Below are 12,616 nucleotides of genomic sequence, written 5' to 3'. Positions count from 1 at the left end.
TAATAACTCCTTACACCATCAAAATAGAGGAGGTAGTGTATGAAAGAGTAAGTTCAAGGTGGTTTAAATTGAAAGATAAAATTTTGACCTGCCTAGTAACAGAAATACCTCACATTATTTGGATACATTTCACCCACTTCTCCTAGTCAAGAGTACTCCACATATGATTTCTTTTGAGAGTTAAATGTAACATTCTAGTGAACACAAGTTCATTCATTTGAAAACATAAACTGTAATGCAGTTGTTACTTCAAGTAAGAGTGTTTGTCCTACACACAGTACAACACTATGGCAAACAGAGTACTCACCAGTTTCCCCATCTTTGAAATCCTGCAGCTTGAAGAACATGTACAGCAAACTGACAGATATATACAAAGAAGAACACAAAGAACCTGAATGAACTGTCACTCCTGAAAGAGGTGGGGAAAAAAGATTAAAGCAGACAGAAAATTCATTATTTTTATTCACATTCTGTAATAACAATCTAACTTTTTACTGCATTAACTAGACAAAAAGTACTTTCATTTATTAAGTGACCTGAAGTATCGGCAGTTCTGTAGTTTTTTAGAGTGTTTGTTTACAAGAGCTGCTCTTTCTTCTTTAATATAGTGATTTTGCCACCTGCATCTCTAAGAAAGGTGAGATTAGTTCTGTTCAGCCAAGAGCAGGGCCCTTCAACTAACCATTTAAGTTTGTACTCTGCTCCACTTTCAGAGTGAAGTTCACAGTGATGGCAAGATGGGAAGAGAATATTTAACTTGTGAAAGGAAATAAGATCTCATATGGAATTTCTGAAACACATGGCACATCACAATACTGAAGCAGCTGTTATTTTAAAGTAAAATGTACAAAATACATTTCCTGGTTAAATTACTAAAATGCCAGCCTTACAAAGACTGAAAATAAAAAAAAAAAACAAAAAAAAACCCCAAAACAGCTAAATATAAATGTACAACCAAAATTTCAATGAAGACTCAATTCACTACTGTCAAAACTACTGACCATATGATACGCTTCCTACTAGAGTTCTTAAAGTACAAATCATTTAGTTAAGTCACAAAAGCAGATTTTGTCCTTAACAGCTCTTCCTGTAGAAGGGAGTTTGTAATTTCTATACAACCAGTTCAGTTTAATAACTATTGCATTTTCAGCTGAGCAACTGAATTAAAGTTGAACATGCAAGCAGAGTTCTCCTTCCTCAACCAAGCAATTTTCTCTAAGAAATTCTATGGATTTACTAGACAAGAAATACAAGTTAAACTATATGATTCCTCGAAGATTTGTGGGTATATATACCTGCTCTACTAATTCTTCAGAATCTCAGGCTATTTCAAATACAGTTACTCTAGGTGTCTATCACTTAAAAATACAAGATTTTAAGAGTAGCTATTTATGAAGTTCATTCAGGAAGCAAAAAAATTAAGACACTATTAACTACTAATCTGCTCAAATTCTTGGTGTGTAGAAACAGAGATGTAATGAGAATGTTCTTTGCAACTGTTACCAGCCCTTATTAACTTCCACAAAGATAAGGATTTCTGACAAATATTTTGTCTGTAGTAAAAACAGCAAATATTTTAAAGGATATTCCATGATATTACTAACTACTGGCATCTGTATTTCAAATTCAACAACTGGATTAATGGCAAACATACTCTTTCTAATGAAAAGCACTTTAAAGGATTATCATCATAATAATCAAGCAAATTCTGGAATGTTAATGCATTTTGACAAGTTTTTAAATATCCTAAGTCAAGCTGAAGTTGTTACCTGAAAGCTCCATAAAGTGGTCTGTACCAGCAGACAAAAGAACAAGGGGTAAAAAGCAAGAACCAGAGAATACTCAATCCAAAATCAACCCCTCGTGTAGCATCAACGTAAAACCAGGCCAAACATCCAAAGATATTAAGAAACAGTGTCACTGTATGGACTGTAGAAGCAAAAGCAAAATAGTCTTAATTAAGTTATGTTTAAAAAATACATTCTTACAACTGCTAAAGTTATACCTGAACTTTTAAACACTTTAAACATTTAAAGTAAACCACATTTTAAACAAAACATCAGCATGCTGACAATACCAATACCATCTCAAGACCTTCTGTAATAAATTGATTTTTATAGTTTTCTAAGTTTTAGGTAAACTCTGTATTCACGAGTGAGAGCACTCAACATGAAAATTCAAGTACAGCTACCTGGCAATGGAAAATATCTTGTCATAAAAATAAAACATTTTCAAACATTAAATTAAGAAAAAAGAGGTTTCTACAGCTGCAATAATTGATTTTTTTTTCTACAGTAATAACTGAATACAAGTATTTATGAGACCATTGAACATTTTTGAGAGAAAGCTTAAAAATTACAAAGTGCATCACAAAATAGACACTGTACACATTCAAATTTGAAAACAAAAATTTCCCAAATAGTCTTTAAACAGAAAGCTCTTTGTCTTCCATATAATAGAACAAAAACTCCACTTACTAAGAATGTTCTTCAGTAAAACAAGTCTGCAAGAAGCTGTTCTAGATGTTTTAATGCATTTTGTATATTCAAATATGTCTTAGAACACTGGTCTTTCTAAGAACATCTGCCTTTTTGGTGGTTTATTGTTAGCTCAATACTATAATTTTCTCATTGGCAGACCTTGTTACACAGTAACTATTCAATTTCCACTACAGACAATGCGTTTGCATTATGATTTCACATTTTATTTCAATTAAGTTTACTTCTTAGAACAGAATAAGGCAATATTAAGAAACATTACAACTCCTATATTCATGCTATCTGGCACAGAAGTTAGTTCTGCTAGACTTCAAAGATGAACATTATTTTTCTCCTTGTTCAGCAATAACCAGTGATTCAGGAAGGATTTTGCTGCCTCAGAGAACAATTTCTTGTGGATCAGGATAAAGCAGGGTAGTTATAACTGCACAAACTGCTCCTGACAGCAATGATTTTTCTTTTATTTAAGTTCAGAGCAACACTTTAGTCATTCTCCTGGATAGCAAGGTTAATAGAATAGGCAGGATACTAAGGATTCTGAAAAAGAGAATCCTGAATCTCTTTGTTGTTGTCTTAATTCAACACAGTGGTAAAAAGCTCTTAAAAGCAAGATGCACAGATCTTTGCATGGAAGACTGATGAAACTGAAAACGCTTCCTCAGATAAATCTTATTTTCCTGTAACTGTTGCCAGAATCAAAACACTTTGTTCATTAAAATAAAAGGCAATTATTGCACCTACATATCTTAGCACTGCCCCAAGGGGTAGGCAAAACAACCCCTTTCTGAATTCATGTGTTTATGCCTCACAAAGCAAAAAAAGTGATACAAATCCCAGTTCCTGCCTTCCTTTGGTAAGTACAAGAAAGGGGCATTCTCTCTTTTTCTACTCAATACTGGAACTCATGGAGACCCCTATGTTACTAGAAACATTCAAATTCTGGTGGAGACTGAACTTTCCAAAATTACTTTCTTTTAATAACTGCAATTATGGTAACAGGACAAGTTTTAAAAGAGTACCATCAGTGCAGAAAAAGTGAAGCATCCCACCCACTACTGATACTAAAACCAGCAACACAGGGGTCTGCTTCACTACTGTAACAGGGAGTGTCAGCTGTGCAAAACAGGAATTAGCAAGCTATAGAGGAAGACAGCAGACTTGACTGACAATTCTCACTTTACTGTGCCTGTCCTTCACTTTGCCTGCTTGCTGCAAGATACAGAGAATCCTTTGAACCAACACCTTCACTAAGGGATGTAGGCAAGCTCAAGCTCTTATATGAACAGACATGTGTTTGTAGGTTCAGGGTAACAGTTAAAAAGCACCTTCCACCTACTTGTCTCAGCAAATTAAACCATAATACAACCTATTAGAAAATAATGGCCACCTGGGGGCTGAAATCACCTAGGTCTCCATCCAAAGTCTGCAACATAAAATTTCTGTATGACAGCTTCACAGCTATAACAATATAGTACTCTGTGTGATTGAAGAAAGCCTTCTCCTAGTTTCTGTGTGGAAGCAGCTCAAGTTGAAAAAAAAGGTGTTCATGCCAGAACAGGAGTAAAGAATGGGAAAATACATTAGTTCAATAAATATTAATACTTTACTTTTTTGTTTTTGTATAAACTTCCCTGAACAGAAAAATCCTCCTTTAGATACATTCCTTGTCTTAATTAACTACACTTTATCATCCATAAATGTCTGAAAGTGAGTTGTGGATAAAGACCACCAGTTGTACTGAAGATATTTGGCATGTACATGATTGAGATGATTTTGCTATTCCATTTGAGTCCTTATGAAAACAAATTTTTGTACTAAATTTAATTTCAGTAATATTTCATTGATTATATTTTCAGGAAACCTAAGTCCACATTAGGACTCATGACTGTCAACCTGGATTGGAACTGCCTAAAGGCAAATGGGATGCCTATAGAATGGAGAGTTTTGAAGCCACAAGGAAACTCACAAGTGAGGACTGGGCTAGCGAAGTTTGATCACACATAAGCTTGGAGCACCAAGTAGCTTCAGATGTTATTCAGGCTTTTGTTCCTAGTCTGTTCTGCTTGCCTGGGAGAGGTATGCTATCATGCCTTACAAAAAAGAGGAAGATCTTCCATAGGGAAAAAATAGATTCTAAAACAGATAACATAAGCATTAAACAGTCTTGGATCAGCACATAAACATGTGCTACCTAAAACGTGAAGGTACATTTTAAAAATTTCCTGATCCTACACACTAAAAAAAACCCACATAATAATATGGAGTGGACTAACACTGAATTTGTATGACAGCAGCCAGTCAAACCTTGCAAAAACATCACCCACAAGGAAAGGCTGAGTGAAATATGCTAAGTAAGGCAAAAGGAGATGACTAATGGGGATAAATGTATTTTCCATAGCAACAGTGGATAGAACATGAAAGATCAAACACAGGAGGGGAGAAATAAATTAATATACCACAAAACATCTTCTAATTCTAAAAGACAGCAAAGCATTAGAACAGGCTTGGAGGGAGTTTGTGAAGTGTCTATCATTGGAGGTTCTCAGGGACAGGCAGAACAAACGTCTACACAGACTGATACATATATACACACACACACCATCTAGCATACCCTCAGACAGAGGGTGAGATGAAACTCTCCTGAACAGAAAAAGTTGGCACTTCAGTGTATTATTTTTCTACCAGAATCTCTTCCATTTGTAACTTCAAATAAGAAATATTCTTTGAAAATCAAAGTGGTGTTTATCTGGCACATGCTATCAGCCTGTGGGGAAAGTAGCTTGAAAACATGCATTTGAGCCAGTTTTTGACTGTTAGCACAATTCAACAGACATTATACTTGACACTGGACACAGTAATAGCACAAAAAGATCCAAGCATCAATGCTCAGTGCTAATGAGCTAGGAAAACTGTCATTTTTCATGTATAAGCCCTTAAAGCACCAATGGCCACAATGCCAAGATAGAATAGAAAAGCTCCAATGGCAACTGTGAAAAGTCATTGCTAATTGATTGTTATAGTTCACAAAAACACGTGAGCACTCAATCTGTTTACAAAAAAAAAAAAAAGTCTCTCCCCCAGAGAAAAAATGTGCAAAGATAAAACACATCAAAGAATTAGAAAACTGCGACTTCTGATACAAAAGGAGAAAAGAGGGATGAGTTAATGAAATAGGGATACAAACAGAGTTGTCTTCTCATGAAAGGAAGAGCATATGGATCTTAAACAGGTAAAGAAGTTTCCTCAGAGATACAAAAAACCAAGAATGATGATATCAAATTAAAACTAACTGTGGAAACACAGAAAACTAAACTAGTAAGTTTGTTCCCAGGGCTACTACAAAGGAAATGCACCTACTTCATAAAGTGCTGAGAATGCAGTACTAGATTTATCCAAATGTGATTATATTCACAGAACCCCTAGACCTTACACGACACAGGAAGTTCTGGAAGACTAATTAAAAAAAGGCAAGGAGAAGCAGGTCTACTATGGGAATAAGTACCTCCTCAGAGGATAAACAGTCAATGAGAAATCAGCCAAAGCACACAGATGCATCCTAGGAACGAAAAGACCCAATTCAACAGCCAACCCCAAGGGATGGGGTTCTATGCCGAATCTTTTTTTAACTGTGAAATAGATTTTGTCTCGCTTTTCCTTTATTATGCCCTGCTGCTGCCTTCCTGAGTAATACATATAAGTCAGAGAGCACTACCGCTAAAGAACAAAGAGTGCAAAAGACTTGGTTGAAACCTCAGTCTACCTAGAAGATAAGCAGTCATGTCAGTATTAAAGCACAGCTCCTACATATTTTGAAGGAATATAATATTGCTTCTTACTTTACTTGTTGCCATAAAAAGGAAAATTGAGAAGAGTATTAATATTCCAATTCTAACTGCCCAACTTCACCTCATATTTGAAGCATATGCACTTTCAGAACTCAGTCCTGCAAACAGCTAGAATTGGTAACCATCCTAAAATTTTGAGTATTTCACCTCAGATTTCATATACATCTCAATTATCTGGCAATTTTATGAGTGACCAGTTATAGGCTCGACAGTTGCTTATCCGAAGATTAACGATCTAGCAACGAATATAGAAAGCCGTAGATTATGATGAAGTGAAATAGATTTGATTCAGTGCTGTCTGCTCATTTCATGTGTTTCAATTACATGGTTCAATTATTAGAGTAATGTGTAAAATTATGGAGATTTCCTAACTACATCTTAAGCTACAAAAAAAAGTTCAGAATACATCTAAAATCCACATTTTCTTAGGAAGACTGAAAATACATTAAAGGCATCAAAGTATCTCAATCTTGCAATTTCATCAGAGTATTTATTAGGTTTGTATCAAGCACAGTGGACAAGGCAGAAGAAACAAGTATGGCATCTGCACACTTCTTTATTCCAGCATTTCTCCGGTAAAAACACAGCCCCTCAGTGAGGGCAAAATTAATCCTACAAAGATGGTGTGGAGCATTCTTTGCCTACAAAGGATAGTTTTAACATGGACTGATTCTTCAGATAATTGACACTATTTCTTAAAATAGAGTAAAAAGATATTAAGCCTTTGCTGTAGATTAAAGCTGTATTAAAGTATATAAAATTATGTGTATTAAACCAAATGGATGTTATACATCTTGAACTCAAAAGTCTATTAACAGAGAGATTTATTCCTTAATATATAAGCTGATTTTAAAGCCAGTAAAATTATTTCTAAGTTAATAAATGGTCAAAGTTCATTTTACAACTGGAGAAACTTAAACCAGATAATTGCAATACATTAGAACCAAACTGCCCTAGGATAATCCTCCTTTTCTTCTGTGGAACCTTTTATGATGTAATACAATACTTTTAAAACTGAAGTTAACATAAAATTTTGCTTCAATATTTGGTATCTGGATTTAAAATAATTCTTCATTACAGATGCTCCAAATGCCAAAGTAGCAGGTATATATTACCAAGTTTGAATAGGCACTTTATTTTTCTTAAAAAGAAAATACTTACACATCCACAAATAGTACATAATCTTTACTGTCTTCTGGAATTCTACAGGAATGTCTACTGAAAAATCCTGGTAAAAACAAGGACCTACAGGAAAATTCTCAGGGAGAGGTGGCCAGTTATTTTTTCTACCTGCAAAATAGAAAAGAAAGGAAAAAAAAAGGAGTTTATAATGTAGATTCAGTCTCTGTATACTTGAAAGAGGTACATGTTTGAACTTGTTTGAACTGTTTAATACATTAGTTTCTCAAGTGGATTGATAACTTGGGCTACCAAAACCCAAGAGTTTTAAGAGTAATCCTCAACATAAACTTCAGAAATTGAATACAATTAAGTGTAGCCAGGTCAAAGAAAGTACAATAGTTATCTACATAAAAGACTGAGCAGGCATCCAATATTTCCTAAAAAGTAAGAGAATTTTTCACAAAACAGATATGGACAGAAACACAATTTCTGAGAATTCCTCGACTTTTAAATGAGTATCTCCCTAAAGTTCCACCATACTCACATAGTCTGTTGAACACAAAGACAGGGGACTGAAAAGTGCTCTTCATTTTCAGAATCCTGATATTTTTAGTGTCAAAGTATCTCTAGTTTCCAATACAGTTTCCTGACAAAACTTACCTGAAAAGCAGGAAGTCTCAAGAGAAAGTGGGTGAAATGGTCTGTAAGTACCTTTTTCTAACAAGAATATGCCCTACAGCATCACTGTATTTTGATACAGCTGTGTGACAGAGTGAGGACACTGCAAAGGACACAGGATCAGACACTAGGCTTTCCTAAATGCTTATCTGACTGTAGGCTAGAGTTTACACTCTGCTGAACACAAGTCATACCAAGCACAGACTTGGAGATTCAGTTGAGACAATCACTGCAACAAAGTGATTGCTTTGAAATGCTTTGCCATTGCATTTCAAACTCTGAATGCAAGAGATATATTAATCACCATGTGACCAAACGAATTAGTTGAAATAGGAAGCAGCACACTTTTATTAGGTTGAATGCAATGCTGCACAGAGCCTGAGTCAAGAAGGCCAAAGGCATCAAGCTGAGGTGATGTACCAGCTCAAAGATCTTTCACTGCAGTAAATTAAGACAACATATGACAACAGTGTCCTAGATGTGCAGCCAGCGTCTTAAGGCAAATGAATGCAAATAGCTAGAGAATTCCAAAAGACCCTGTTCTCCAATCAAGACCACCTATGGTGTTTTCAAAGGAGTCCAAATTAGTGTGCATGTCCCTGGGATCCAGAAATGCAATTAAGGGAATACTTCAAAGTTGTGCCAGAGTAGGTTCACAACAGACATCAGGAAGCATTTCCTTACCAAGAAAATGTTCAAACACTAGAATGGGTTTCCTAGAGGAGTGGTCGATATCCTCAGCCTGTCAGTGTTTCAGCATATGAATAATGCCCTTAATAATGTGCTTTAACTTACTGGTACTGAAGTGGATAGGCAGTTGGATAGTATGGCCATTGTCAGTCAGGAAGGCAGCAGCAGCAACCAAAATAAGTTCTGAAGGTGAGTTCTGGGGGTGAGATCAAGCTGTCCAGAGGTTTCTTGAGCTCAGGGACACCTGAACAGCAGCCCAAAGCCATGTCAGGACCCAGAAGCTCTCACTAATCAGTCAGGAGTGGAGTGAGTATTATGAGGAGCAGTGTGGGAGATTAAATCAGCTTTAGGGAGTACAAGTGACCAGAACATGGTGCATCAAAAAGATGTGGTGTGGCAGTTTGTGCAGCAGGGTGAGTAGGGAGGGTGCTGCAATGCACAGGTAGGTCCATGCCTCAGGTAAGTGCTAAGTGCTCTAGGTCTGCCACAATGGTGGACACGTGCCTCAGAATCAAAACAAGTGTGTCCACTGAGAGTCCCAGAGAAGTCCGACTGACACATCCACTGAGGGAACTGGTAAGGAAAGAGACATGAGTACAGGTGGTAGCTTGCAATGGATGCACAGATACTTCTGCTGGAGAAAAGGCTTGTACCTGCATGAAATGTGTATAGTTTGATGAACTGCTGCAGAAGGTGGACAAATTGCAGTAGGCTGTGTTAGAGGGACTGAAATGGAGATAGAGAAATGGCTTCAAAACCATATACAATAGACATCACTGAGTGTGAGACACCTTAAATCTGGTGACCCACAAACACAGAGCTCAAGTCCAACCTCTACCCTCCAACATCCACACCAAAACATATACAATGTTTTAAAGGCTTTAGATGTCCATTAGCAAGTCCAACAAGGAACATCTGGACCAGCAGCACATAGCTGCTACTGTAAGAAGAAACGCTGAGTAATTGTGGTGGGTGAATATCTTAGGGTCCCTAAGACACCATCTACCAGCCCAAGTGAGTTACAAGAGATAATGTTGCCTACCAGGGACTAAGATCCATAATACTGCCAAGAGGGTAGCCCGACTTGTCAAGAGCATGGACCATGGCCCGCTATTCCTTTCTCACATGGGTACAAATGATACCACAAGCCAAAAAATATCAAGGATCAAGAAAGACTATAAAGCGCTGGCAAGACAAGTGACAAACATTGGTGCACAAGTCATCTTCTCAAATATCTTCCTGGTCACAGAAACAGTGACAGCCAGAAGCAGCCACACTATGCAGGTCAACATCTGGCTTCCTGGCCACCATCAAGGTTTTGGCTTTTATAACAATGGGTTTTGCTTGAATGATTGTGGCCTGTTAGGCCACCTGTTCCACCTGAGTCCACCTGTTTAAAAAAGGGCAAGAGAATCCTTGGCAGCATGCTGGCCAATTTGGTGGGATGGACTTTAGACTACAGGACTCAGGGGGTAGGGTCCAAAGTGGCTATGATCATTCTGTTGCTTCCTTCTAGGGATGAGGTCATGTCAACCAGTGCATCAACAGATGTTCCTTGACTGCTTCCCAAGATGCGAATCACAGGGCTAATGACATCAAGGGTATTCACGGCTACAATGAATCCTGTTACACTCTATCTAAGGAATCTGGATGCTGGATTACCTGTCTGAAGTTGCCTGTATACACACAGCAGCACGGGGAATAAACAAGAACTGGAAATCTATGTGTAGTTTCAAGGCCATCACCTCATTGCAACTACAGAGATATGGTAGGACAGCTCATATGACTGGAATAATTTCATGCATGGCTGTGAATGTTTTAGAAAGGACGGGTCAGAGAGGCAAGGTGGTGGAGTTGTTCTTCATATAAGAAAGCAGCTGAATTGTATCAAGCTCTATTCAGGGGCAGACAAATGAGTTGAAAGTTTATGGGTGACAATTAAGGAACAGGATAATATGGGTGATACTGTTGTGGGTGTTTGTAGGCCACCTGATGAGCACAGGGAAGTTGATGAGGCTTTCTATGGACAGCTGGCAATAGTCTCACCGTCACAGGCCCTGGTTTTCCTGGGGACTTCAACGATCCTGGTATTTGCAGGACAACACGGCCCAGCGCACATAGTCCAGGAAATTCCTCAAGACCACTGAAGACAATTTTTTGATGCATGAGGTATAAGAACCAATGAAGAAAGATGTGTTGCTGGATAATTGTCTTGAGGTGATTTTTCATTGATACTCTATTCCCTAATCATCTGCCTTATTCCCAGAAATGGCTGCTGCAGCTTTAAGATAAACCAGGGGGAGGGGCGAGGAGCCTTGGACTCCTGCACAGGTTTTATTCAAAGCCTCTCTCCGGAGTGTGCGGCTGCGGTGCAGGCCAGGACATCACATTCTTGCTTTCACTAGATTAGTTTTTGCTAGCTTAAGCATGGGGGTTTTTTTTCTTCCTTTCCCCTGGCCTGGAAGCTGCAGCAAGAATCCTTTCAGCTGCATTTTGGTTTTTTTCTTGAACTGTTTCTGCTGCATTTTTGGTTGAAGATCCAAATTGACCCCAATTGAGCCCAACTGAGATGGTGGACCAGCAGGGGGCTACTCTGACCCCAAGACCTCAGGAAAAAAAGGCTGAGCCAACAAGAGAAAAGACACCAAAAGCCATTAGTTTCATCTGCTGCAAAGAGGACACCAATGCCAGAAGTTCAACAGGTTCCCATCTGTTTTGTCTGAGTTGTGAACTCCTTTTTCCCCTTCCCTGATACAAAGGGGTCAGCTGCCAGTATTTTCCTTCCAAGCCACACCTCCAGGTGGGGGGTAAGGTTCTAAAATTTTAATATCTAGCATTTATTCAATCTATTCTATTTTCTGTGCCTTGTGGGCACCATTCTTTGTTTATAAGCAGGGGATTTTTTCACTTTCATCCACTGGTGTTCATTTCTCATTGGCAAAAATGGATTACTGAAGCCCTTCTCTTTAGAGGAAATACTCATTCCAGGGCATTTTCTCCTAAAATTTGTCTCTAAGCCAAGACAACACTCAAACCAGAAGGAACTGGTTGAGGATGTGAAGGCTGAGGCCAGCCTAGGATCTAGCAACCATCAGATGGTGGAACTCAAGATCCTGTGTAGAGGAGGTAAAGCAGCAATCAGGTCTAGAACCCTAGACTTCCAGAGAGCTAACTTCACCCTCTTCAAAGACCTGCTAAGCAGAATCTCATGGGTTAGGGTTCTAGAGAAGGGGACCCAAGAAAACTGGTCAATATTCAAGCATTACTTCCTCAAGTCCAGTGCATTCCCATGACCAAGAAATCAGGAAGAGGGGGCAAGACACTTGCATGGATAAGCAAAGAACTTCTGGTAAATTTCAAACTCAAGAAAGAAATTTATGGGATATGGGAAAAGGAGCAGGTCATATGGAACATCATCTGAGTATGCAGGAATGTGGCAAGAAAGGCCTAGGCCTACTTGCAATTTAGTCTGTCAAATGATATCAAGAACAACAAGCAGGGCTTCTACAATTACATTAGCAGCAAAAAGAAAATTAGGAAAATGTAGGGTCACTGCTGAATCAGATAGGTGTCCTAGTGAAGGAAGACAGAGAGAAGGCAGAATTACTGAATGCCTTCTTTCCTTCAATGTTAGCTATTGAGGCCAGCCCTCAGGAAATCTCAGACCTTGGGGCAAGGACAGGAAGGCTGGAGGAAAGAAGGCTTCCTCCAGTCATAAAGAGTTTGGTTAGAGATCAGCTGTGCAGACTCATAACACACACATATAAATATCTGAAAGGAGGA

At 38.2% G+C, this 12,616-nt stretch overlaps 1 protein-coding gene across 2 annotated transcripts in view; it reads right to left on the bottom strand.

Annotated features, from left to right (window-relative positions):
• Positions 1-12,616, bottom strand: part of SCAMP1 (secretory carrier membrane protein 1) — a 40,724-nt gene that overhangs the window by 6,446 nt on the left and 21,662 nt on the right. For both annotated transcript variants that reach the window (XM_041470820.1, XM_041470821.1), the window contains 3 exons: positions 7,505-7,633; positions 1,770-1,929; positions 308-409 (listed from right to left, as the gene is read on the bottom strand). In XM_041470820.1, coding sequence (XP_041326754.1) covers positions 308-409; positions 1,770-1,929; positions 7,505-7,633 — 391 coding nt within the window. The remainder of the gene's footprint in view (positions 1-307; positions 410-1,769; positions 1,930-7,504; positions 7,634-12,616) is intronic.

This window comes from Pyrgilauda ruficollis, unplaced genomic scaffold (assembly GCF_017590135.1).
Source record: "Pyrgilauda ruficollis isolate IOZ18807 unplaced genomic scaffold, ASM1759013v1 scaffold25, whole genome shotgun sequence".
NCBI classification, from domain to species: Eukaryota; Metazoa; Chordata; class Aves; order Passeriformes; family Passeridae; genus Pyrgilauda; species Pyrgilauda ruficollis.
The sequence above is the reverse complement of the archived record's forward strand: the minus strand, read 5'-3'. Positions and strand labels throughout refer to the sequence as shown.